The 27,871-nt window shown below is 42.1% G+C and overlaps 2 protein-coding genes across 2 annotated transcripts in view; one reads left to right on the top strand and one right to left on the bottom strand.

Moving 5' to 3' along the window:
* The first annotated feature begins 390 nt into the window (after nt 1-390).
* Nucleotides 391-20,703, top strand: ANKRD22 (ankyrin repeat domain 22). The gene is made up of 6 exons (XM_073353774.1): nt 391-640; nt 9,569-9,760; nt 10,943-11,050; nt 12,260-12,337; nt 15,647-15,745; nt 16,821-20,703. The coding sequence occupies exons 1-6, from the start codon at nt 620-622 to the stop codon at nt 16,896-16,898; spliced, it is 576 nt and encodes a 191-aa protein (XP_073209875.1). The 5' UTR covers nt 391-619; the 3' UTR covers nt 16,899-20,703.
* Nucleotides 20,704-21,104: 401 nt separating this feature from the next.
* Nucleotides 21,105-27,871, bottom strand: part of LOC140914873 (lysosomal acid lipase/cholesteryl ester hydrolase-like) — a 37,050-nt gene continuing 30,283 nt past the window's right edge. Inside the window, 2 exon segments of the mRNA XM_073353773.1 lie at nt 21,105-21,338; nt 22,997-23,068. Of these exon segments, the coding sequence (XP_073209874.1) occupies nt 21,105-21,338; nt 22,997-23,068 (306 nt within the window).

The following is a 27,871-nucleotide window of genomic DNA, read 5'->3' as shown; positions in this document are numbered from 1 at the left end:
TGGATAGACTAGATTCATTGTTTCTGATTTCTGTGATTGTGTACTAAAGGAAGCATATTTATCTGATAAAGCAAATCTGCATTTACCTTTCTATGGGAATGTTAACACCACTCTTGCTAGTTTAATCTCATTTTCTGCAGTCACAGCTGTTATATTTTAGGGTCCCATTTTTTACTATTTGGGTGATAATCTAACACCTAGTTCTGTAAATTCTTCTTTTAGAAGTCTCACATTTCTTCATTCATTTTCTTGTGCAATTTGTCTTCTCCCCTGTGGCTAGTTTAACCTTTTCCTTTAAGAGAACCTGCTATTGCAAAATAAGTCTAGCTGTTGTAACTTGTACTACTTGTGTCAGCCTTGCAATAAAACCCACACTCATGTTTACCTCACTGGGTTGGGCTTTTGAAAACGGCATCATTTCATACTCCCTGATTAGGAAAGCACTTACAACAAGTGTAGCTTTGGAAAGGCTCAGATACATTGTTCATGGCTCAAATCACTCTGCTAAAGGACTCTTGAGATTAAATTTTAATCAACTTTAAGTAAACTCAAGAGCAACTGAAAGTCAAGAAAATCTGCTGGTCAAGTGAGCTACGCGGGACTTCAGGCAAGAACAGTCATGGGGATACTTTATTCAGAGGTATGTGGTCATTTCTTATGAGGTATGTGAAACTGTAGAAGATCTATATAGAAGAGATTTAGATTTCCTTGACAGGCTTACATTAGGAATTGAAAACCCCATCTTGTCTAAAGTATAATATTTTAGAAGTGTATAAGGGTACTTTTTGTACAAATACCTACATTACATGGGTTGTTTCATTTTCAGAGAAGAAGGTGTTAGCTAAGTTAAGAGTATGCTACAGCTCTGCATTCAGAGCGAAGCAGTTTGGGGTTCTGTTTGACATGTTAGGCAATGCCACTGAGTGGCCACTTTACCAACTGTGTTAAAACCAAGCCAAACTATTGCCTTAAGGGCCAAATCCAGTGGCCATTTCTCTTTACTGAATGGAAGAGAGTTCTCTCCTCATTCCCACCCACATCTTAGCGTCAGTAATGGGGAGACAGCGGTGGGGAGGAAGGGGGTGCCTTGATTTTAGCAAGAGTGCTGTATAAAATGTATGGCCAAATGCTTTCCATAATTACAGACAAGGAGCTGAATCTCTCCTTTGCTCCCTAGACTCTGATTACAACGGATAGGTTTCTCCTGCTGGATATAGCATAGAACGTACATGCCTCTCAAAAACTAAACTAACATATGGAAAAGCAATAAAGTTTTCATTTAAAAAAGTAAAGTGCTATTTCAAATGAAAGGGAATGAGGCACTTTAATTTATATATAGTTCAGTTGCACGTGTTCATAAGCCAACTAACTGGTTGGACTTCATTCCACTTCAAAGCTGTAGACAGATATTTACAACAACTTCCTTTTAAAGTCTTTACTACTCTGACAGAACTTTCTCAGGCTTTTTACATCAAAAACTGAAAGTTTAAGAGGTTTAATTAGAGCAGAGTCAGTGTAATTACTGTCAACATTTCTTTCATACTTTTTAGTAAACAACTAAATTCATTAGTTATTTTTCCAGTAGAATGTATTTTTAGGCAGTAATTTTCTTTGGAAAGTAGGGCTCCTACATGACTAATATAAATGAACAGTGATGTAAATGAGTGACAAGTTATAGTTTCTGGACAGTTGGGATGCTGACCGATTTTTCAGAAATGGTGTAAATAATTGTTTTATTTTCCAATTGTTCTCTTCAACATTGATTCACACCTAATTTGTAGAATAGGTGTGTCAACTTGAGTTAGATTTCAAGGCATAAATTAATGCAATGGAGTTTCTGAAACAGAGTATCTATGCTTTGTGGGAAGGGACTCCATTTTATAAGAGCAAATGGAAATGTAAGACTATTTCATAAAAACCCCCATGCAATTTTGAGAGACTGTAGTTATCTGTACTCTGGGTCACAGTTACAAGACTAGCTGCATTGTTGTCCCCTCTGTGAGTACAGGCCTCATTGCCTTTTCCTCAGGTGTCAGGCCTTGTCATAAAGATAAAGGGAAGGGTAACCACCTTTCTGTATACAGAACTATAAAAATCCCGCCTGGCCAGAGGCAAAACCCTTTCACCTGTAAAAGGTTACGAAGCTAAGATAACCTCGCTGGCACCTGATCAAAATGACCAGTGAGGAGACAAGATACTTTCAAAGCGGGGGGAAACAAAGGGTCTGTCTGTCTGTCTGTGTGATGCTTTTGCCAGGAACAGAGCAGGAATGCAGCTCAGAACTCCTGTAAAAAGTTAGTAAGTAATCTAGCTAGAAATGTGTTAGATTTCTTTTGTTTAATGGCTGGTAAAATAGCTATGCTGAATGGAATGTCTATTCCTGTTTTTGTGTCTTTTTGTAACTTAAGGTTTTGCCTAGAGGAATTCTCTGTGTTTTGAATCTGATTACCCTGTAAGGTATTTACCATCCTGATTTCACAGAGGTGATTCTTTTACTTTTTCTTTAATTAAAATTCTTCTTTTAAGAACCTGATTGCTTTTTCAGTGTTCCTAAGATCCAAGGGTTTGGGTCTGTGTTCACCTATGCAAATTGGTGAGGATTTTTATCAAGCCTTCCCCAGGAAAGGGGGTGTAGGGCTTGGGGGGAAGACTTCTCCAAGTGGGCTCTTTCCCCGTTCTTTGTTCACCACGCTTGGTGGTGGCAGCATAGGGTTCAAGGACAAGGCAAAGTTTGTACCTTGAGGAAGTTTTTAACCTAAGCTAGTAAGAATAAGCTTAGGGGGTCTTTCATGCAGGTCCCAACATCTGTACCCTAGAGTTCAGATTGGGGAAGGAACCTTGACAGGCCTCATGCCCTTTCCAGCCCAGGGGAAGTTCTCTCTGTTAGATGACACTCTGGGATACAGTACCCTGTGCATCAACTGTGCTTACCCAGCAAGCACAACTGAGCTCAGCACCTGTGACTTTTCCCGTCAGAAGTCTGTGACTAGTGGTATATACAGTCATCAGATCAACCTTCTTAAATCAGTGTACTTATTGATCACAGTAGGAACAAAGAATGGGGGGGGGGGAATTTAAAACAAACATGTCTACAGGCACATTCTTACGTGTGATGGTAACCTGTGCAGGACTAACTTTCTTCAGACACCCCTGGAAGGTACGTGCACACATATGGGTTGCCAGAACACCTGCCCAACAACTACCTCCTCCTTTCAGAGACAGTCCATTTTTAAACTGATAGGAGATCTAAAGGACTATTGTTTCAGGCCTGTTTCTTGTAATGGTATTGTCTCAGAACAACCCCCAAGTGTTTGCCAAGGGCTAGCTTATCTGCAGCCATTTTTTTTTTGCTTCCTGCTTGTTTTTACCAGACAGCACCCTATTAGACTAAGCAGATACATTCATGCAGTAAACATCCCAATAACCAGATAAAAATCCAGTATTCATACGTTAGAGATCAGCTCCATGACTACCACATTCTGATCTAACCAAATGCTTTAAGACTGATGAACAAAATCTGTCTTACTGTCATCAGTATTTTGGTTAGAGAAGTTCAATTTGTTGAGAGCTTGATGCAATACCCAGTAAGTCCATGGAGGGACTCCCGCTGACTTCAATGGCCTTTGGATCAAGCTCTTGAGGATCCATGCTCCCCTTTTTAGATTATTCCTGTTACTGGGGCAGGATCTGTGCTGACCATTGTCTGCCTCTGCACTACCCTTACAGGTTTCCACAACAAATGGAAGGAAGTTTTACAACTCACTGCAGACCCCATAGAATCAAGGGCAGGCAGCGTTCTACAAAGTGGCCTGTTCCCTACAACCACACACAGGGACCCCTCCCAAACATGCATCTGGATCAAATACCATGTCCTTGTGTAAGGACTTCTGCTATTTTAGAGAAAAGCACTTTCTCCTTTCTTGCCTCTGTTAGATGCAAGGGTCAGTCAACATCAGTTCTGTGGTGTCCCCCTTTAAGTTCTGGGACTTTTTAGAGTGGATGAAGGCCTAGAGAAGGCAGAAGTAGATGTTGGGAGAGTGGACTATGGTCCCAGAGGCTAGTTAAGGCTTGGAGAAAATCCAGGCTACTGCTTCTTTGAGAGCCTGGGACTAGGAGCCTAGTAGAGTGTGGGTGGGCAGGGTACCCCTCGCTCCCAACCAATTGGGCAAGCTCTGGGAAGACTACTATATATTCTGTCTCTTCCCTTAGAAGATGATCTGCCTGCTGAACCCTCCTAAGCTGAGGGTGACAGCATTGATTGGGGGAAAAAGGACCAGCTGGAGGGGAAACTGGCCTAAGTTACAGCTTCAGCTCCAAGGAAGAGAGCTCGGGGACACCTATCTTAAGGAGAGGGACAGAGGGATTGTCTGAAGTACAACCCAGCTCCTTCTCTGGGTCGCAGCTTGTAAATGCCTCTGCTTCATTATCCAGGGTCTTCTTCAGAACCTGCTTTGATCTGAGCTCCTGTTGTGTAACAGTGGAGTCTAGTATGTCTTGTGGATGTTTTCAGTACCTCCAACTCTCCCCTCAGCCCCCAGCTCCTGGGTTTCTGGTTTGTTCCCGGCCGCTCAGACTCCAAGGGCTATATTCACAAAAGAATTTAGGAAACTAACTGCCACTTTAGGCCTAAATCCCATAATCAGATCCGATTGGGATTCACAAAACCCCTGCTCAGATGATCCTGAACTCTGCAGGCCTCTAAACTCAGTAAGCAAATGTTCGCAGTGAAAATTCCCTAGGTGCTTATATTTCTGCCTCTGATCATGTGCCCTACATCAGGCACCTGGATACTTAAGCCCAGAATGATGCACAAGCTGGGAGGAAAGACAGGCATTCCTTTGCCGAAATTGCCCATAGGATCCAGTACAGTCTGAATGCTCAGATCTGGCCTACTGGATCAGGCCCCTATAGGCAAGTTTACACAGTATAGCTGGGGGAAGTATCACCATCCTAATCACTGGGCTAAAAATTATGAGGGAGGTGCCCCCTTTATGCTTTGTGTTAAAATGGTGTAGGTGCTTAACATTAAGACAGGGTTTGCAGCTGAGATTCCCCAGTGCGGGGAGGCACAGGCTTAGCATACCCCTTGGCTTGGCATCTCCCATTGGCTAGCTTAGGCAAGCTATATAGTGTGCTGGCTTTTGTGAATCCCATTATGAGGTGTGGGTCTCTCCCCATTCACTGTATAGGGAGCTTAACCTAGGCTTTGTGAATCCCAGTGATATTTCCAGGACCCTAAAAGTTAGGCATGGCAACACTGAGTGCCACCACATTTAAGTTTTTGTGAATCTAGCTCCAAGTCTCTCTGAAGTTCAGTGACCTGAGATTCCATCTTACTGATTACCTTCTGGGTCGCGTTCTTCTGGGGTGCTTCCTTTTCCACCTTCACCAAAGTGGCTTGTAGTTCCTCTTTCGATCAGCCAGTTGTCTTTTGAATTCTGTGATTTGAACCTACAACTCGGTACTCTGGTCATGCAGATCAGTGGAGTTTTCCTAAAGCTTCCTGGAAATTATCCCCACCACTAGTCACTGCTCTTCTTTGCAAGACAGACAGGCATTCCCCCAGAGCGGTGATTGTGGCCTTGTGCCTGTATAAGGTCATCTTAATTTAGTCCTGCCAAGAGTCATCATACCAACAACCCAGGAGACTGAAGTCATTTCTCGAGAGCAGCAGTAATACAAGGTTTATCACACTGTTCAACTACTGTGCCTCAACCCTAAAGCAGAGTACTCTTCTAGGTGTAAGAGGATGAAACTGTCTGCTAAGTCCCTAGCTTTTCCTTTAAGGCTCTAATATCTGCCGTTAGCTGTTATTAGTCTTGAATAGTTTGCAGTTTCCCCTGCTCCTTGATTTTTTTCCCCTCCTTCTCCTGTCAATGGAGGACAAGATACAACCTTAAGATCGGTCACTTGCAATTTCTGAGATGGCTCCCTGGCCATCACCTCTCTTGGAGACATGCATCTCTCTCCCATTTGACTGGGATATCTCCAGGCTGAACAGTTCCCTGCCTTCATGGTGTTGTTCTCAGCAAGAGACTCTGCCTAAGAAGGCTGGTGAACTTTCTCTTCAAAGCATTAAGTGTAACTGCTCATAACCACATACACTTCCTGTGCAAGCGTATTTTATTCTTAAGGTAAAAGCACAACAGAGAAAAACAACAAAATTATACTCATACAAATAAGCTTACCAGAGATTACCTCAATCCTAACATGGGCTGTGACAGGAGCTGTCCTTCAAAACCTCACACAAGTGGTTTCTTTATGGTTCCAAGTTCATCACAGCTTCCGTTCAGAACAAGAACAGTGTCTTTTGGGGCCTCAGTAGGGTCAGTCCCTCCGTAGGGTCAGTCCCTCCAACTCCTCCCTAACAATTGGGACCCTCCTTGAACCAGAGGTCCTGTCCATTTGCTGGATCAGGAAGAAAGCCCCAAGGCTTTTTAAAACCAGGCTAATGATGCACAAATCCTTTGTCCATTGGTCCCTGGAGAATCCAGTTCGAACTAGTACGTAGAATCCTCTCCGGGGGTGGCTTCAAAGGGCTGATAATCAGAGTTCGCATACCTGACATTACATACAATCTCACAATAACAAACAATTGCCTTTTTAATACAGTGGACCCCAAAACCATTGAATTTACTTCAGTAATGCTAATCTTATTGCCATAAGATTTGTTCAGGATATTGTCATATCAGTCACAGTACAGACCTCCCTACTCAAGGGAAATTACTTCCTCGTGGTATACCTTATCTAGGGCACTCTCCACCCTTTTTCTATAAACAGCCACAGCTGAAATTTACAAGGTCCGAGACAAAGTAGAAGTGGACCTTAAATAAGCCTGAGGTGTTTTATGTAGCAACATGGTATCAGGCAAGAGTACCAGGAACATGTCCTGACCCTCAGAGCCTGCACTCTAACCCAACCAGCCCCCTTTTTTTGGTTTAAGTCCCAGTCATACATTTGTCACTTTTATCTCATTTGTCCTCTTCTAAATGAGGGACTTCAATCACCCAGTTTTAAACTAGTCAAATGGCACAACAGGACAGTGTCTGCAAAAAACACTCTCTATAAGTCACGATTTTTTTAGGACAGCTAGCTCTTGAGCATTCAAGAGGAAAATGTAGTCCTGAGCAAGTCTTAAACAACACACAGGAGCTAATTCAAGAAGTGACAGTAGTTAAGCCACTAAATAATAGTGGCCATGACACAATTAGGTTCAGCGTCTAAGAGGAGGTAGGGTACCAAAAAGGGCCAACTTTAGAAAGGAAGATTTCACTAAAAGGAGAATGTTAGTCAAAGAAGCAATAAAGTTAAATGTAAAGGAAATAAAATCCCTAGAGGTGGCATGGATGCTGCTTACGAAAACAATAGAGCCTTAGAAGGCAGGTTAAACTGCTGAAAAAAAAGGAACAGGGCAAGCAAGGAATAAAACATTATGGCTAAATGCCAAGTTTTGAAAGACTATTTGAGACCAACTGAAATCCCATGAAGTGAGCTGTAGCTCACGAAAGCTCATGCTCAAATAAATTGGTTGGTCTCTAAGGTGCCACAAGTACTCCTTTTCTTTTTGAAATCTTTCTAAATCTGACCCTAGTGAAGGCAATAAACAGTAGCATAAACTAGAGTAGGCAATATTAGTAGGGAAATTAGAAGGGCCTAAAAGGATTTTGAAGAGCAGACAGAAAAAGGGGTAAAAAGATTCTTTAAGTAGATCAGGCGGAAGAAGGTTGTGACAGAACTTCTATGTCCACTGGATCAATTGAATAAAGGGAGCAGTTAAGGAAGACAAGGACATTGCTGAGAAACTAAATGACTTTTCTACGTAAGTCTTCACGGTTAAGGATGTTGGGAAAATTCCTACCTCGGACCCGCTCTTTTCTGGACTACACAGATTAGGTACTCTCAGGGAAAGTCTTCACAGAGCAGCAATGCATGCTGCAGGGTTATGATTTCTGAAGCACACTAATGTGTTGCACACTAATTGTTCCATTAGACCTGCTGGAGCACACTGAAAGTTCCCTAGTGCACTTTGTACCATTTCAATACCAGCATTCAGGTTGATTCATTGTATTGGGATTGCTAAAAGAAAAGTCCAATATATCCTGACAAGAAATTGTGTTACTTGTATTTAAGCTTCTTGACCCATATTTGCAGAAGTGAAGTGATCCTTTCTTGTTTTCTTTTTTAAAAAGTTTCTATTTTAACCTGAAGTGTGGCTCTATTCTGAAGAGTTACTGTGTAAAAACTGTGCCTTCTTACTCAAGAGTTCTGATCAATGGGATTACTCACTGTATGTGAAAGTAAGCACCTGTTTAGGTGGGTTAGTGGATTGGGGTGCAGCATTTTTCAAGATTGAACTATTAGGGTATATCTACACTACAAAATTAGGTCAATTTTATAGAAGTCGATTTTTAGGCAGCGATTTTATACAGTCGATTGTGTGTGTCCCCACTAAGCGCATTAAGTCGGCGGAGCGCTTCCACAGTACCGTGGCTAGCGTCAACTTTCAGAGTGGTGCACTGTGGGTAGCTATCCCACAGTTCCCGCAGTCTCCGCTGCCCACTGGAATTCTGGGTTGAGCTCCCATTGCCTGATGGGGCAAAAACATTATCGCAGCTGGTTCTGGGTAAATGATGTCAGTCACCCCTCCCTCCCTCCCTCTATGAAAGCAATTGCAGACAAATCATTTCACCCCCTTTTTCCTGGATTGCCCACACAGACACCATAGCACTGCAAGCATCAGATCACCACGGGGCGGTGTTTGATAAGGGGCAGAGGGTCCCGGGGGGCAGTCAGGGGATGGGGAACAAGGGGGGTTGGATAGGCATGGGAGTCCCACGGGACCTGTCAGAGGGCAGGGGTGTGGATAGGGGTTGGGGCAGTTAGGGGGTAGAGGGGGTTGGATAGGGGTTGGGTGTCAGGGGACAAGGAGCTGGGGGGGGGGTTGGATGGGTTGGGGGTTCAGAGGGGGACAGTCAGGGGGCGGGGAGTGGGAGGGACAGATAGGGGGCAGGGCCAGGCTGTCTGGGGAGGCAGAGCCTTCCCTACCCAGGTGTAGTATATTAAATTGTTCCCTGTAAGAATGTGCTACTTACCGTGTACTTACAGCTGCCAGTCCTGGCGCTTCATAAGTAGCACATTCCTATGGGGAGCAATTTAACACATTACACCCCTAGCGGCTCTCGCAGCTGCACTGCCTGGCAGGAGCTTGCAGCCCCGCCGCCCAGAGCGCTGGCAGCAGGGCGAGCTGAGGCTGCAGGGGAGAGGCCAGGGGTTAGTCTCCCTGGCCAGGAGCTCAAGGGCCAGACAGGACGGTCCCATGGGCCAGATGTGGCCCGCAGGCCACAGTTTGCCCACCTTGGAGTTATACCTTAATCTTTCTTTCTTTTCATGGGGCCTGAGCCTGTGAAGTGCCGAGCGCTTCCCAGAAGGTGGGAATTGAGGGACCTCACATCTGCTTGAAAGGGAGCTAACAGGACTCTCACTTCACCTAGTGGGAAGTACTTGGCTCCTCTGAGGCTCAGGCCTATAATGCCTGGGTCACTAACATTTCCTCCCCTCCTTTCCTCAGCCCATTTGCCAGGCAGCTTATGATAATGACTTCAATCAAATTCAACTGCTGCTGGAAGAGGACAGCAATTATTTGAACATTCAAGACAGCTTTGGGGGAGACACCCCCCTAATCTGTGCGTGCAGACAGGGACACAACAGAATAGTCAGTTTCCTTTTGAAATGGAACGCAGATGTGAACATCAGAAACAAGGTGAATGGCAATAGCCAAGTGTCCCAGGATTTCCCCTCTTTTCATTAATGACATCTGATTACATTTTGCATTTAGGGAGTGGAAGAAAATGATTGTAGTATTGCCAACCCCAAAAGTTTAAAAAAAAACAACAAAAAAACCCCAAAAAAACCCCCAAGTCAGACCTAAAAAAGAGCCATGAGATTGACCCCAAAATTGTGATTTTTAATTGGTTCTTTTTAAGCGGTCTCCAGAGTTTTGAACTCACTCACCCCCTAGAGCATATGGGACAGCAAATGAGAAACTGGATTTTTTGGTCATTGTAGCCTCATAGCAATTAATGTTGTGACTCAGCCTGCCCATCAACTCCAGCCACACCACAGTTCTTCACCCGCCTTGCTCCCCACTCAACATCTGTAGCTTTGGAGGCTCTTCACACCCTCCCAGGCCTGGCAGGAGGGCAAATCCGGGGACTTTTGTGTGTATGTCTGTCTGTGTCTCTCTCCCCCCGCAGGTCAGGAGGGATGGCAATTCCAAGGGAGCTCTCTTCTCTCCCTTCCCAGGCCTGCTGTTGCAGCATTACAGAGGAGGAGCAGACCAATACATTTTTCACAGGCGAGGAAGAGGGAGCAGAACTGCCAGGCTCTTACTGCTCTCCCCCACCCCATCCAGAAGCTTCTTTGCCTTCTGAGGGCATGGGGAGCTCTCCCTGCCTCTGCAGCAGCTCTGTTTGGCTGCTTATTCCAAACCCCTCCTACCTCCTCCTCCACAGTCTCACTCCACAGCTACCCCATTACCCCCTGTGACTAGGGGAGAGCCAATGGGATCTCTAATGACACAGATTAACAATTAATGGCACACTTAAAAATGGGGGCTATTCTTGCTATTCTTCCCCCACAGGCTACAGTAACAGCCACATGGGAACTGCAGTGCACTCTTCCCCCATGCTCCCCCTAACCTGGCCCAGGACTGGAGACATCAATTTCAGACCCCAGTCCCATGCACACTGTGCCCCTGTGAAGCTCAGGGACTGTGGCTTTGTGCAACTGAAATGTATTTCACTCAGTTGAGCAAGATACCCGTGTCCTGTTTCAACATTAATGAAAAAGAAATGCTCCAGATATAACGAGTCAGAAAGCTGTGACATTCACAAGGGGAATAATTGTGCATCTAATGCTAATCAGATGTTTCTTCCCTGTTTAGAAAGATCGCACATGTTTGCATTATGCTGTGAGAAAACGGTTTAGTTTCCTTGACTACCTGCTTATTATCATCCTAATGCCTGTTCTGCTTATTGGCTATCTTATCATGGTGAGTACAAACTAAACTAGGAAGACTTACCTTACATTTTTCCATCCTGAGACCCACTGTAGGTACACTGGCTTCCTAGCAGTGGCATACCATCTGTGTACACAAGGCATATAACACATGTCCCAGAAGTCACAAAAACCCTGACCCAAGTGGCAGCCTGCAGGCCAATTCCATTCAGCTCCCCACCATACACTGTGGAACAAAAAAGTATCCTCTGCACAGCATGACCTCACATGCCGCATACACGCAAGGCCAAGCCACAGGAAGGAAGCCATTTCAGACCACCTCAGGCATGCAAGTGTCGAATTACTTGCCTTACTAAAAGCATCACAGCATTCTACTGCTACTGTTTCACTGTCTCCTTCTTAGACTCTCCAATAACTCTGATGTGGGCTTTCACATATCAAGTAATATTCCTTCTTGGAATATGGGTTTATTAATCAAGTTCACAAGGAAACACAGGACCTCCCACTCTGCCTTCCTATATGGTATATCTTATATCTTTGGTACAGGGTCCTTAGTTCTGCTCCTGCTGAGGACATCCTATAGGCAGACTGACTCCCCAGCCTCCCTACATGGCTTCTACAGCTTATAGGCTTACCTCAGGCCCTCTGTTGGGAGTAAGAGGGGAGAAGGCATCTCTCTCTCTTTACTTCTCCTCTGGTCTCTATTAAGTAGCAACTCCAAGGACTATTTTCCTAGAGTCTCCCAGACCACTCCACTCTTGATTGACTTCTCTGACCTCTTGTAAGCCTCTCATGACCCCGTCCCAGTTGGATCTAATAATTGAACAGGCCCATCTGATCCCTAGTCAGTCAGGGTCAACTGGGAGGGTAGTTGATCATGACAGGCAAGGCTGGGCTTGACTCCCCTTAAAGGGCCAGCCAGCCGGTGATACCTACCTATCACAAGCAGGACCCTGTACTGTAGCTCATCCAGAGTTATGAATATACACAAAATAATCCTGCATTGCATTCAAATTAAGGACTGAGTAAGAACTGTAAAAGTGTATAAGGACCTCAGGATTTGGCTCTGAATATAACTGACATACTGCTGAGATAGTAGTGTCACGTGTAAGTGTACTGCACAAATAGGGCATTTCCATTGTTTTGAGTAGAATACCCATAGCTAGCCCAAATCTGCTTAGTAACATGTGTTAGCTGAATTAACGTTCCAACTGGGTTGGACTTCTTCCTATGTGTTTAACAGGTATCAAAAACTAAACAGAATGAAAACCTAATCAAGATGTTACTTCGAGCTGGCACAGATGTTAATGCTACAGACGATGTAAGTGGGTTTGTACAGCCACAGAGGTCACTCACTGGTGTGGTGTATACAACATTCATTTAGTTAATTTAGAAAAAGTACCTTTCAGAAGCTACTAGAAATAGTGTGATGCTTCAGGGGAAGAGCAACCTGTAAAAGGTTGTTTTGATATGTTAAGCTTGTCTGTCACTGTGGCTCACTGTTGTCCCTTGAATTTTAGGGTGAAATTTTCTAAAGTACACAATTTTCTCCCCCTTTGCAGCTCAGATTGGCTTTTATTCAACTCAATTATTGTTCTTGCCTCTAGAGTCTTAATCACTATTGCTCCAGACACAGCATCTAAAACAGATGTGAAATGTTAGACACACTCCCCTTACCCTGGTGTGTGACATTTGACTGTCAGCCTCTTTATTGCTGTGGTAGAGTCTTAGTCAAATGCTGGGGAATGATGAAGTGTTACATTGCCACAACACCCTTAAAGGAGTGCAAATGGCAAAGGAAACAAACCTGAGTTCAGTCACCCATCATCCTTCAGTGGAGTGAACATGCTTTAATTCAGCAGAGGTGATGGAAGGATTCTGTGTGTGTAGAATTGGGACTATCAAGTTTGCCAGTAGGTGTGGACTGCACCAGAAAGGAGCTGACTCCCTAGGTTGGGGGTGGTTAGACTTTGTGACTATTCTGAGTGATGTCGTGGTATGAGCGACTGTATGAACAGCTGGCCTAGAACCCTTTATCCATCCAAAGTCAGGGTAGGTTCAGGTTCTAGTCCTACACATGAACTGTCAACCTGGCTTCACAAACATCCATGGACCTGGTCTGGTGCAGTTTATGGGTCAAGGGCACTCCAATTTTGCCATTTTTTTGTTCTGGAGGAGGGGGATAATTTGATCCCTACAACCTCTTAGTCTTCAGAGGGCACTGGGTGGCTCCTTCTCCCTCCTGGTCTCATCTAGAGACTACCTGGTATACACCTACATCCATCAGGGTCTCTGGGTGCAGTAAATAATCTCTTTCTCTTTCCTCCACATAGAGCAGGAGAGGGGGGAAAGCTCCATCTCTTTCTTCAGCCAGTTTCTGTAACACTAAGGCATGAGCAGATAGTGTCCCATAAGCCTTAGTTATTGATAATGTCTAGGAAAGGTCTTGACATTCAATTGTGGCCATAGGCTACTTGCTAGGGAATCCCAGGTGCTTCTCTAACTATTATACGAAAGCTGATGTGGTATGGCAGGAGCAGGCATGCTTCTCTATTCCTCTCTCTTCTCTATTCTTCTTCTCTCACAAGAATGGAATAATTTCTCTTGTGTAATGAGCTAAGGAAGCAGATGCTATAGTCACTGAGGCCAGCCTTTAGAGGGAAACATGGTCATAAGCTAATGCATTGCAACTGCATCATTATAGAATCACAGGACTGGAAGGGACCTCAAGAGATCATCTAGTCCAGTCCCCTGCACTTATGGCAGGATTAAGTATTATCTAGACTATCCCTGACAGGTGTTTGTCTAACCTGCTCTTAAAAATCTCCAATGATGGAGATTCCACAACCTCCCCGGGCAAATTATTTCAGGGCTTAACCACCCTGACAGTTAGGAAATTTTTCCTAATGTCCAACCTAAACCTCTCTTGCTGCAATGTAAGCCCATTGCTTCTTGTCCTATCCTCAAAGGTAAAGAACAACAATTTTTCTCCCTCCTCCTTGTAACAACCTTTTATGTACAGTACTTGAAAACTGTTATGTCCCCCTCAGTCTTCTCTTTGCCATACTAAACAAACCGAATTTTTTCAATCTTCCCTCATAGCTCATGTTTTCTAGACCTTTAATCATTTTTGTTGCTCTTCTCTGAACTTTCTCCAATTTGTCCACATCTTTCCTGAAATGTGGTGCCCGGAACTCGACACAATACTCCAGTTGAGGCCTAATCAGCACAGAGTAGAGCAGAAGAAATTACTTCTCATGTCTTGCTTACAACACTCCTGCTAATACATCCCAGAATTATGTTCACTTTTTTGCAACAGTGTAACACTGTTGACTCATATTTAGCTTGTGGTCCACTATGACCCCCAGATCCCTTTCTGCAGTACTCCTTCCTAGGCAGTCATTTCCCATTTTGTGTGTGTGTGCAACTGATTGTTCCTTCCTAAGTGGAGTACTTTGTATTTGTCCTTATTGAATTTCATCCTATTTACTTCAGACCATTTCTTCAGTTTGCCTAGATCATTTTGAATTATAATCCTATCCTCGAAAGCACTTGCAATCCCTATCAGCTTAGTATCGCCCGCAAACTTTATAAATGTACTCTCTATGCCATTATCTAAATCATTGATGAAGATATTGAACAGAACCGGTCCCAGAATGGTCTTCCAGCATGTTGTACAACTCAGTTTTTTAAAATCTGTGAAGCTTACTTTGGATGCTAGTAAACATGTCTAGATAATACATTCACCTGGAAAAAACCAACATACCTGTCCAATTTTTTTGAATTTTCATATTTGATAGACATACCTGGTCTGTTAAGTGTATGACCACTCAATTTAGTAAAAATCACAGAAATGGCATATCAGGGGTAAAGATTCTCACTCTGTAACATGGTAATGCCCTGTTAAATAGAGAGATCCAATGACTACTGTGTAATGTTTCTCTAATTGTTGTAATGATTATTGTATTGTGTCTTGATATTTACAGGGCTAGGATTTGTAAAACTGTTAAAATTTCCTAAATACAGAAATAGTTTAAAAAAAAAAACCCCACCAACCACAACTTCCTAAATTCACAGGACTGGACACAAACATGAAGTGATTCTCCTCTACCTCGGCTACTGCCTAGCTATGTTTACTAGCATGCAGCGTAAGCTTTGCTGTAGCAAAGCTGTACACAGTTAGGCATTGCTCTGCATTAGGGGGTTGTGGGGAGGATGAGGAGTTGTACTACGCTGGGGGTAGGGGAGGGAGGGTTGTGCAGCCTGGTTTGTAGGTAGATGTGCTTTAGGATAGCAATGCAGCCTGAACCAGATCCCTCAATCTCTATATTCTCAAGCTTTGCGGAGACTGATGTCTGGGCCCTGTATCTAGATTGTTGTTTTGTGGCTTAGACCCATCTCTGGTAACAGTAAAACAATCAATCTTGTCACTCCATCACATTTTAAGTGCCTTCTGCCCTGTATCACATATGGCTACATATCATCCTTTTTCAAGAAACACACAAAACAACTTCCAACATCCAAGTACCATTGGCAGGTGGGCTGATGAAACAAAAGATAAATGTCTGTCTAAAATTTCTGCTTCAAGCGTGGTAAAAGTAAACTCTACCTGGATTCTGTTTACTTTCAGTCTGGTAACACAGCCCTTCACTATGCCTGTGAAATGAAAAATCAGTCCGTTGTCCCTCTACTACTTGAAGCCCATGCAGACCCTTCTATAAAGAATAAGGTAAGGAGATAATAGCTGTGTCTGTGAGCATTGCGCTGCTAAGCTTCCAGAAATCAGGTGGCTGGCACAGGAGAATGCTCCCCAAGAGTGGATTCACTTCTGGTGAAGAAGAAAGAAATATTTGCCACACTGCCTTCCTGGGGGGAGAGCAGCATTAAACTGTAAATAGCGCATGGTTGGAGCTGTGCAGGCTACTTGGGGGATGTATTGAATCAATGCATCTCCTAGGGGTCTTCGCCATGCCCATGCCCCTGTCAGTCCAGCACTACCCACTTCCAGTTATGATGGCTGGTTGCAGGCCCCCTGGTGGAATGAGATATGTGGGTGTCCTCCCCAGGGCTGATGGGAGCCTTACACTGGCAAAACCTATTGTGCAAGGGGCTGAATTGGCAACTTCCTTTCCCAAAGGAGGCTCATCCACCTCTAATCAAATGTCAAAGGAAAGAACTAATTTCCTCACTACATACCAGAGACATGAAAGAACCTTGACAACACTGCAGTTCCTTCATTTACTATTGCTTCGACCCCGACTTCTGACATCAGCCATGTTGATTAACAGAATGGATTTTGATGTGATTGAAATAAAGACCCTGACCCACTGACTGACGGGGAGCAGGATCAGACTCAGTTAATTGAGACATCTTTTAGTGCTGGGGATTCTTATTGGTCTGGATCAGGCAATACAAACCATACAGATAAACACAAACTGGCTGATCTGCCCAATGAGGCTCTCAGGTATGTCTGCACTGCAGTCCGAGATGTGATTGCAGCCCACGTAGACATACCCAAGCTAGCTTTAATCTAGTTAGTGGGAGTACCAATAGCAACAAAGCTGCATCAGTACAGACCTGAGGCTGCTCTGGACTCTGGGTATTTAGTCAGAGAACTAATCTGTACCAAAGTCTGTGCTGATACAGCTTCACTACTCCTGGGATTGGTGCTAAATAGATTAACACTACCTCACATGTTTCTACACATGCTGCACCCCCTCCTCTGGTTGCAATATAGACATACTCACACTCAAGTACCTGCTTCCATGACTATTATCACAACATGTTTTGTCTATTTCTTTCAGAATGGGGAGTCTCCACTGGATATAGCGAGAAGATTAAAGTTCACCAACATTGAATGTGTGTTAAAGAAGGCATCCTAGTCCTTAATGAGATGATAAGAGTGTTAAGTAGATTTTTTTTTCATGCCTATCTGGGCACTCCCTGTTGTACAGTACCAAGAATGCACTGGAGGCATTGTTTTTTTTGTTTTTTAAAAGATTTGATGTTTGCTGAAGACATGTACTGTATTATATTTCCTGGTATGCAGTCAGTACATACGGCATATAAAATACATAGCCATGTGGTATGCCTGGAAGGAGTTGTCTTATTTTTATTCTGTTGATTTAGATAATTTTCATATTTTTTTTTCAATTTATCCCCTTACTTACACTAGCAGGGAATTTTAAAAAGTTAATTTTTATTTGAAATCTGATGACTATAGAAGACATGATTCACAACAGATTCAGAAAAAAATTGTATTTAAATTTTATAATTTTTTTTAATAGATTGCTGGATATATTTGACCACAAGACAGTTGTCACCAGTGGTCTGCAAGCCCAAGATATTACATCTGAAGCTTTTCCTTTCTAAATATTCTTGACTAATGATGGCAGGCCAGATCATGAGTCTTCAGGCATTCTGTACATGTGGAGCAAAGCTGCCACTCCAGGACACCCCCTTATGCCTGGATGTAATGATGCAGCAACTCTACTTCAGTCTCACATGCTATCCTTCAGCCCAGTCTAGTTGTAAGAGTGACCTGGCCCTCTGGCCAGACCACTTTAGAGTCTAGCCCTTTCCCAGGGCTTCAGTCTTTTATCAAAGTCTAACCAAACATAAGAAAACAATCCGACCTTCAGCCTGGCTGGGGTCAGCAGGCCATCTCTCCCTCATATGCATGCCTCAGTTACTATAGTCTTTCTCCAATGACCCCTCTGTCCAGGGGCTGGCACATTCCTCCCCTTACTCAGAGGTTCAGACAGGCTGCTGCTTATCTGGTCTTCTACCTCTAGTTCTCCTGGGCAATAGCCTGTCCTGTCTTCTCAGCTGTCGATTTCTCAGCCTTCTTTCAGGCTGTTTCCCAGAGAGGAGAAACTCCTCCTCTTTCAACTGTGCTCATCCAGCTCTAAATAGATAGCCCCAGCTCTCCCCCAATAACTAAGTTTTGCCACCTGATCTCCATTTGATCAGAATCAGCTGTTGGGGGGGGAGAGGCAGGAGTAGCTGATCCATCTCACAAGGAACCTTTAAAGGTCCCTCCCCCAAACATGCAACAACATAGAACTCTCATTTTTGTCCCTTTAGTGCATTTTGAAGGGGAAAATGAACAAGTGAAATCTAATCCTTCCAAGTCAAGAAATAAAGGGACAGCCTCTCTCCTGTGCCAGCGAGAGACAATGCAGGAGGAGCAGGGTGGCATACAGCTCCCTGGTTCTCAGGTCTGGGTCAGTGCCAATGGTGCTTAATACTAGTCCTGGTCAGCTCCAAATTTCACCATGGCCTAGGATCCTTAATCAAAAATCAGTGGAGGATTGCTATGGCAGACTGGAGTTCTTCCACATCCCTTTCCTCCCCTGCCATACCTGTTATACCTTCAAGTGGGGGCATGGAATCATATTTTGTTTGACATTTAAGAAAAAGGACATTCTTGAAAAACAAGGTGGTAGTGGGAGAGGAGACCATAATAGGAGTGAAAGCTGGCATTACTGGGGGCCTGGAGAGGGGAATGTGATATGCAGTAAGGTTGGAAATGCAGGCCAAAGCAAAATGGGTTAGGGCCTTACTATAGGAGCAGATTTCAGAGTAGCAGCCATCTTAGTCTGTATCCGCAAAAAGAACAGGAGGATTTGTGGCACCTTAGAGACTAACAAATTGACTAGAGCATAAGCTTTCATGGGCTACAGCTCACTTCATCAGATGCATAGAATGGAACACATAGTAAGATATTATATACACACACATACTGATAAGTTGGAAGTTACCATACCAACTGTGAGAGGCTAATTAGTTAAGATGAGCTATTATCAGCAGGAGAAAATACTTTTGTAGTGATCATATGAGCAGAGGCTCTAAATACAGATTTTGTCCATACCTACCTGATATGATAGCCATCTAGGAGGCTTAAGAGAAGTAACTTCCACAGAGCAGCCTAGAAGCCTCAGCTAAGAAATGTAAATGAAAGGAAAATGTTTGCCAGCCTAACATGATTGCATGAGAGCTGACAGGTGTGGGGCTGAGCTAGTGAAGAAGGCAGCCAAAAGGCAGACAGATACCATTTCTAAGAAAGAAAGAAAGAAAAGCAGGTGATATTTGCTATTATTTTGGAAGTCTGGTGAAAATTCAAGAAAAAGCGTGGCTATAATTTTTTGGCTTGTGACTATTTTGTTCTGTGTTTGCAATACATGTGGAGGGGTTAATTTTACTTCTGGCTGCCCTATCCTCTGTGTGTCCTCCCCTTCACTCATCTTTGGTAAAAACAACCACCCAACAAAAATCTTAAAATGAAAAATATCTGTCCCTTTCCATAGTCATTTCATTTAAAAATCGCACTTATGGGATGTTGTTTTCACTATTGCCACCTCTGCATGTTCAAAACTCTCAAGTTAGACACCCAAAGGGGCATGAGATTGGCTTCAAAATCATGAGGATAAAATGACAATTAAATTGTTTAATGTCATAACAGTAATCCAGGCTTTTTTAAACATCTAACTCTGGTTGAGGCTGAGATACCCCTATTGATAGAACATCCCTCCTCATCCCCACCAGTCCAGAAACTATTGGATATACAGTAAGAGAACTTGCATTCTTATATTAGATCGAACATTTAATACAGGCACAGCTAATCCAGGGACATACACCAGGAGATGATTGAGTTTTTTATTTATTAATTGCAAAAATGTCTTAAATCACAAATCATAACTCAAAGCATAAGTACACACAATATATTGCCTTGATTATATACCTGTCACATGTTTTCCAAGTTAATCATACCATAACCGCCCAGTTTCTTGCTGTTAATAATATAAAAAGCCCCACAGCCTCCCTACAATGTTTTTAAGACAGGAGTATGAACAGGCAGGAACAAGTTTAATTTTTCAGCACCTTAAACCCACTGAAAGAATCACCCAGGGCAACAAATCAGAAGTATATGAATTTTTTAACTGAAAGAACTCAAAACAGAATCAATAACTTCACTCACTTGAAAGCAGTAAACAGCTGAGTCTGCTCACAGCTTGCTTGCAGCTGCATTACTGACTAAAGGAACTCACTCCCCGTAGTTAGCTATGCCTAAACAGTAATCCATATTTCAGTTTGTGCCTACTGGTTAGTAATTACCACATCAAAGCTGCTCATGGAAATAGAGTATCTGAATTTTTAGCATAACTCTTGCTACAATGTGGATTGGATGGAAAAATTTATGAATACCCAGAAAGCTGAAATAAATCTTTCAATATGAGCTAATAAAACTTAGCACGTGTAATCTTTTGATCCCTAAAGTTCTTTACAAACATTAACAAATTAATCCTCACTACATCCCTACAAGGTAGGCTATTTTGAAAATAGGAAACTTGAAAGAGAAGTTGAGAGAGTTGGCCAGAGGCTATGAAGGGAATCATTCTCAAGCACCAAAGTCAACTGTTTTTTGACCTAAGCACTTTGACAATCTCTTTAAAAGCTTCCCACGAAAAGCATGCTTTTTAAAAGTGATGAAAGAAACGTTATTGTCTGGAACTGGATGAATGTCATGAATCACCCACTCATAGACTATATGGCAGAGATTAAAACATTTCAAACAAAGTGATCCCCTGTGGTATAACAGGGGGTATGTACATGACTGCTTTTGTAGGTCTTAAACAGATTCCTCTTGGAAATGTTTCAGAGTAACAGCCGTGTTAGTCTGTATTCGCAAAAAGAAAAGGAGTACTTGTGGCACCTTAGAAACTAACCAATTTATTTGAGCATAAGCTTTCGTGAGCTACAGCTCACTTCATCGGATGCAACATCCGATGAAGTGAGCTGTAGCTCACGAAAGCTTATGCTCAAATAAATTGGTTAGTCTCTAAGGTGCCACAAGTACTCCTTTCCTCTTGGAAATGTATCTCAGCTTCCTGAGGTAGTTCCCTAGTTATTGAAATTCACCAGGTTGGAAAATACAGTAGAGTGACAAATGTAGGAAAATACAAGTCAGTCACCATAAAGCCCTTTACTAATCCCCTGATTAATCACTTTAAGGAAAGAAAACCATCCTTATTTCTGAGCACAATAGAAGGATCAAATCATTCAACCTCAGGAACCACTGTGTGGCTTCAGGGATGCTTCCTCATCAGTTCAATGATTTTCACATACATGCGCTTAGCTGCATCAAGACCCCAGGTGAAATCTAGATGTTCCCATTCAGGAAAATGCTTGTGATAAATGAGATTAGTAATTTGACCAAGTAATGCGGCCACATCCTTTGGGTCTGCAAACAAGTCATGTCCACCACTCCAAATAGCAATGGGCATTTTCAGTTCTTCTATCTTGTATATAGGAGGGGTAGTCTGGCAAAAAGGGAAATGGATTAGAAATGAAAACCTGTAAAGCTACACCAATTTTTTAACAAACCAATTCTGAAGAGACAGAGGCCTACTATCTTGCTTTCACAATCTGCTAAAATAAAAATAGTAATAATAAAACCTGCTTTCTTAGTCCATTTTTCATCCTGTTAATTGCAACAACAACCCTATTCCTGGATTTTTGCATAATACATGAATGAAAATTCTCCAGCAATTTGATATCTGGATTGGGGGTAAACCTTAACATTAGAGTGATCAATTTCAAAAGATTAATAACCATGCTTATAATACAGATGTTAAAGTACATTGGTTCATGTTACACATTTTGTAAGAAAATATATTTGTATCATCTTAATATATCCTAGCATTCTATTCACATCTTATAGGACTGTGATGCACTGAGCAAAATACAAGCCATTTTATTGGAGGCACAAGAAAGTAAAATGGCTTGTATTTTGCTCAGTGCATCACAGAGTCGCTATAAGAATGTGAATAGAATGCTAGGATATATTAAGATGAGACAAATATATTTTTCTTACAAAATGTGTAACATGAACCAAATGTACTTAAACTTCTGTATCTATAAGCATGGTTATTAATCATTTAATGAAATTGAGTCACTCTAGATGTTAAGAGGTTTAGCCCCCAGATCCAGATAAGGCAAATTGGCTGGAGAAGTTTCAGTCATGGGATTATCCTCCTTAGTCTGAATCAATGCCTTAAACACAGGATTGTCATTCCTCCCTGTAGCTATACACACACACATCTCTTTTAAATTGACCTTTGGTAGCAAAGGGTGCGTGCTTTACATTGCTTTGGTTTTAAATGGTATATTTAGGAAATATCATTGCCACAGCCACACAAAACACTGAAAATACAAATACTAGCTGTTACAAAATGGATTCTTCACTTTCTGTCAAAAGATGCAGTATGCAAGGATAGCATCAAAAGACACTCTTAGCTGGCAGGGTATTACCGCCTTAGAGGATGAACCTCCTCACACAACTCAGGGCATGTGACTTCTGGGGATTTCCTTCAACTGAAAGACAATTCTGTCGTCTTTGTTAACAATCCAAAGCAAGTCTATTACATTTATTAAAGAATTGCCAAATCAGATGGGTGTTTTGTGGGTGAATGTAGTATGTTTGAGTGTTGCTGTATGCATACCTGATGCACTAATTTCTCCATACCAATAATCCTCTCATCTCCGGGATTTGTTTTGTTTTTTGAAACATCTTGCCTTTCCCAATTAGACACTGTCAATAGTCTAGCAGCTACTATCAGGTGAGAGATTCATTCCTTTGCCTGTGACCATTCCCACTGGAAAGTCCCAGGAGAATTATCAAAGGATCATCTGGTAATAAATCTCCATCCATTTGTAATATTTGGTTACGTATCTTAATAATTGGACATGTCCACATATATGCATGAAATCACCTCTTTCTCCACAGTTTCACCCACAACTATCCGAACACGATCTATTTATATATATACTTTTTAACCTCACTGATGTAAGGTATCATTGGCACATCTTATAGAAATTTTCCTTTATAGTACTAAATATTGAGCTTTCCAGTCCTCAATTTTTTTTTATTTTTCTTCAAAGCTCACAGCATTTTTCAACAAAAAGTATGTTAACCTACCTGATTGTATTTTTCCATGTTCTTTTCCTTAGAGCCATAGTCATAAGCTTGCAATTGCTTTGAATACAATACCTATTAATTATATAATATAAAAAGTTATAATGATAGTGAAAGTCTGGATAGCTCAGGGGATAGAGAGCAGAATACAGCGTCTTTCATCCTGTTAAAACTTTGGGCCAAATGCTGCTCTCACGCTGTTCTGGTGGTTAACTACCCACACTTTTAGAAATGTGTACTTTATTTCTAACCTAAGTGTATTTCTCTTCAGTTTCCAGCCATTGGATCATATTACATCTCTGTCCACTAGATTAAAGAGCCAACTGCTATCAGAAATCTCCTTCCCGTGTAAGTATTTATAAATACTGAATTGAAGGACTTTAAGGAACCAAACAGTAGGCCAGATTGCTCCTTTGTGTCTCTCCAATGACTTCAGCTGTTACACCTGAGAGAAATTTGAACCATTGATGTAAATATGGAGTAACTCCACTGACTTCCGTTACTCCAGATTTATACCCAGTGTAAGTGAGATCAGAATCAGGCCCATTGTGTTTACCAGTCTTGGCTATTTTCAGGTCGTTAGATGCAATTGGTATATTAACATTTATATTGGAGTAGTGCCTAGAGGCTAGCCAGGTCAGAGGCCCTTGGTTCTAAGCATCCTATAATCATGTAGGAAGTTACAGCTGCTGTCCCCCACAGAGGGGCATATTTTGCATCTTAATCTAGAAAGAATGCAGGAAAACAGTTTTTATCCTAAGGGTAGTGAACCAGCCATTTGTGATAATTGCTTGACTATTCTGGGCTCAGTTGAAATCAAGGAGACTACTCACATAGTAAGGTACTATGACCCAATGAAATGGATTCCTTCACCAAGTAGTTGCTGAACCAACAAGAGGGGATGCCATTTTAGATTTAGTTTTGGTGAGTAGCGAGGACCTCATAGAAGCAATAGTTGTAGGACACAACCTTGGTTAGAGTGATCATGAGCTAATTCAATTCAAACTAAATGGAAGGATAAACAAAAATAGATCTGTGACTAGGGTTTTTGATTTCAAAAGAGCTTACTTTAAAAAATTAAGGGAATTAGTAAGGGAAGTGGATTGGACTGAAGAACTTTTGGATTTAAAGGCGGAGGAGGCTTGGAATTACTTCAAGTCAAAGTTGCAGAAACTGTCAGAAGCCTGCATCCCAAGAAAGGGGAAAAAATTCATAGGCAGGAGTTGTAGATCGAGCTGGATACGCAAGCACCTTAGAGAGGTGATTAAGAAAAAGCAGAAAGCCTACAAGGAGTGGAAGATGGGAGGGATTAGCAAGGAAAGATACCTTAGCAGAACACTTAGGGATAAAGTGAGCAAGGCCAAAAGCTATGTAGAGTTGGACCTTGGAAAGGGAATTAAAACCAATAGTAAAAGGTTCTATAGCCATATAAATAAGAAGAAAACAGAGAAAAAAGAAGTGGAACCGCTAAACCTTGAGGATGGAGTGGAGGTTAAGTATAATCTAGGCATGGCCCAATAGCTAAACAAATACTTTGCCTCAGTCTTTTAATGAGGCTAATGAGGAGCTTAGGGAAAATGGTAGGACGACAAATGGGAAGGAGGATTTGGAGGTAGATATTACCACATCCAAGGTAGAAGCCAAATTTGAACAGCTTAATGGGACTAAACTGGGGGGCCCAGATAATCTTCATCCAAGAATATTAAAGGAACTGGCACATGAAATTGCAAGCCCATTAGCAAAAATTTTAATGAATCTGTAAACTCAGGGGTTGTACTGTATGACTGGAGAATTGCTAACATAGTTCCTATTTTTAAGAAAGTGGTGGGGGGGAAATGTGATCCGGGTAACTACAGGCCTGTTAGTTTGACATCTGTAGTATGCAAGGTCTTGGAAAAAATTTTGAAGGAGAAAGTAGTTAAGGACATTGAGGTCAATGGTAACCGGAACAAAATACAACATGGTTTTACAAAAGGTAGATAGTGTCAAACCAACCTGATCTCCTTCTTTGAGAAGGTAACAGATTTTTTGGACAAATGCAGTGGATCTAATTTACCTCGATTTCGATCTAATTTACCTCGATTTCAGTAAGGCATTTGATATGATTCCACATGGGGAATTATTAGTTAAATTGGAAAAGATGGGGATCAATATGAAAATTGAAAGGTCGATAAGGAACTGGTTAAAGGAGAGACTACAACAGGTCACACTGAAAGGTGTGGAAGGAGGTTACTAGTGGAGTTCCTCAGGGATAGGTTTTGGGACCAATCTTATTTAATCTTTTTATTACTGACCTTGGCACAAAAAGCAGTAATGTGCTAATAAAGTTTGCAGATAGCACAAAGCTGGGAGGTATTGCCAATACAGAGAAGGTCCGGGATATCCTACAGGAAGATCTGGATGACCTTGTAAACTGGAGTAATAGTAATAGGATGAAATTTAATAGTGAAAAGTGCAAGGTCATGCATTTAGAGATTAATAACAAGAATTTTTGTTATAAACTGGGGACGCATCACTTGGAAGTAACAGGGGAGGAGAAGGACCTCAGACTATTTGATCACAGGATGACTATGAGCTGCCAATATGATGTGGCCATGAAAAAAGCTAATGCGGTCTTGGGATGCATCAGGCGAGGTATTTCCAGAAAAGATAAGGAGGTGTTAGTACCATTATACAAGGCAGTGGTGAGACCTCATCTGGAATATTGTGTGCAGTTCTGATCTCCCATATTTTAGGAAAGATGAATTCAGACTTCAGCAGGTACAGAGAAGGGCTACTAGGATGATCCGAGGAATAGAAAACCTGTCTTATGAAAGGAGACTCAAAGAGCTTGGCTTGTTTAGCCTACCCAAAAGAAGGCTGAAGGGAGATATGATTGCTCTCTATAAATATATCAGAGGGATAAATACCACGGAGGGAGAAGAATTATTTAAGCTCAGTACCAATGTGGACACAAGAACAAATGGATATAAACTGGCCACCAGGAAGTTTAGACTTGAAATTAGATGAAGGTTTCTAACCATCAAAGGAGTGAAGTTCTGGAACAGCCTTCCAAGGGAAGCAGTGGGGGCAAAAGACATATCTGGCTTCAAGACTAAGCTTGATAAGTTTATGGAAGGGATGGTATGATGGGATAGCCTAATTTTGACAATTAATTGATCTTCAACTATTAGCAGTAGATATGCCCAATGGCCTGTGATGGGATGTTAGATGGGGCGGTATCTGAGTTACTACAGAGAATTCTTTCCTGGGTGTCTGGCTGGTGAGTCTTGCCCACATGCTCAGGGTTTAGCTGATCACCATATTGGGGTCAGGAAGGAATTTTCCTCCAGGGCAGATTGGCAAAGGGCCTTGGGGTTTTTCGCCTTCCTCTGCAGTGTGGGGCATGGGTCACTTGCTGGAGGATTCTCTGCACTTCAAAGTCTTTACATCACAATTTGAGGACTTCAATAGCTCAGACATAGGTTAGAGGTTTGTTACAGGAGTGGGTGGGTGAGATTCTGTGGCCTGTGTTGTGCAGGAGGTCAGACTAGATGATCATAATGGTCCCTTCTGACCTTAAAGTCTATGATTCTTAAGGGTGGCAGAATCATGGCCTCTTTGATTAGGCAAGGTCACTAACTATTTGTATTTCTATTTGAGAGACAAGATATGTAACACGATTTTATCAAAATTCCTTGTACTGACCCATTTAAGTTCTTACTGACCTTATGGAGATTGTTTTAAAAGATTTTGCCATTTTTAAGAGAAAATTCAAGAAATTATCAGTCTGATCCTACAGCAATGTTGTTACCTCTTCATTTTAGGTTTAAGGTTTAAATTCTGGTAATGTATATTAATGGCATTCCAGCTGACATCAATTTTTAATGAAAAGCCAAAGATCACATAAGGAGCATTACGCCTAAATTCTATTATTTGTAATAGAGGAAAACAAGGATATTTATTCACAGTTTCAGATCAAAATCTTTAGAATGTGCCAGCCTTCTTCTATGCATAATAGGCTGAATCCTGCACCACTGACTTTCAACTGGTACACGATCAATCCCAGTCAGGTAATGGTGAGAGCACAGGTAAAAAATGTTAAAGCACCTAAGTGACTTAGGAACCCCAAGTCTCATTTTCACAAGTGACTTAGGGCCAGATTTTTACAGATATTTGAAATCAGTGAGAATTAGACACCTAGGACCTTAACACCTTCAAATTACATGTAATATGCTCTATTTCACTTATACACCTTTCAAATAAAAATGTTTTTAACTATAAAAAACTAAGCCTGCAAGCTCCTGACCCGACTGTCCAATTCCTAAGTGCATAATGTGTCATAAAGAAATCTCAGTACCTGATATCAAGGGGTTAAGGCTTTTGTGAAAATTGTTGTGATAAACAACACTCTGTCTAGCAAAAGTAAATGACAATGTGTGATAAGACAAGTTGGGCAAGTCTCTAAGGCCTGGATCCACAAAGGAACTTTGGTGATGTAACACCTAACTGTTAAGTTCCTAGAAAATCACTGGAACAACACCATGAACCATGTAGCCTGAGTTAGGCGTCTTCTGCTCCTATGCAAGGAATGTGAGGAGCAGGCTTCTAAGAATGTGATCCACAAAAGCCAGAACATTAGCCAGGGAGCCGCCTAAGTTAGCCAATGGAGGAGGTGGGTTCTAAGCCCCACTCCTCTCTCAGAGATAGACACCTAAATCCAGCCTATTTCTGCTTGCGATTCACAGCTGGGAAGCCACTGCCTGGAATCAGGAAGCTTAGGTGTCTGAGTCATTTCTTGTGAGAATGTTAGGTGCCTGCTTTGTTCCACACCAAACCTAGCAGGTGGTGGTGCTCACTTTGGATAGGAACTCACTTGTCATGTAGGAACCCCAGGTT

The sequence above is a fragment of the Lepidochelys kempii genome, chromosome 7, assembly GCF_965140265.1.
Source record: "Lepidochelys kempii isolate rLepKem1 chromosome 7, rLepKem1.hap2, whole genome shotgun sequence".
NCBI lineage: Eukaryota > Metazoa > Chordata > Testudines > Cheloniidae > Lepidochelys > Lepidochelys kempii.
The sequence above is the reverse complement of the archived record's forward strand: the minus strand, read 5'-3'. Positions and strand labels throughout refer to the sequence as shown.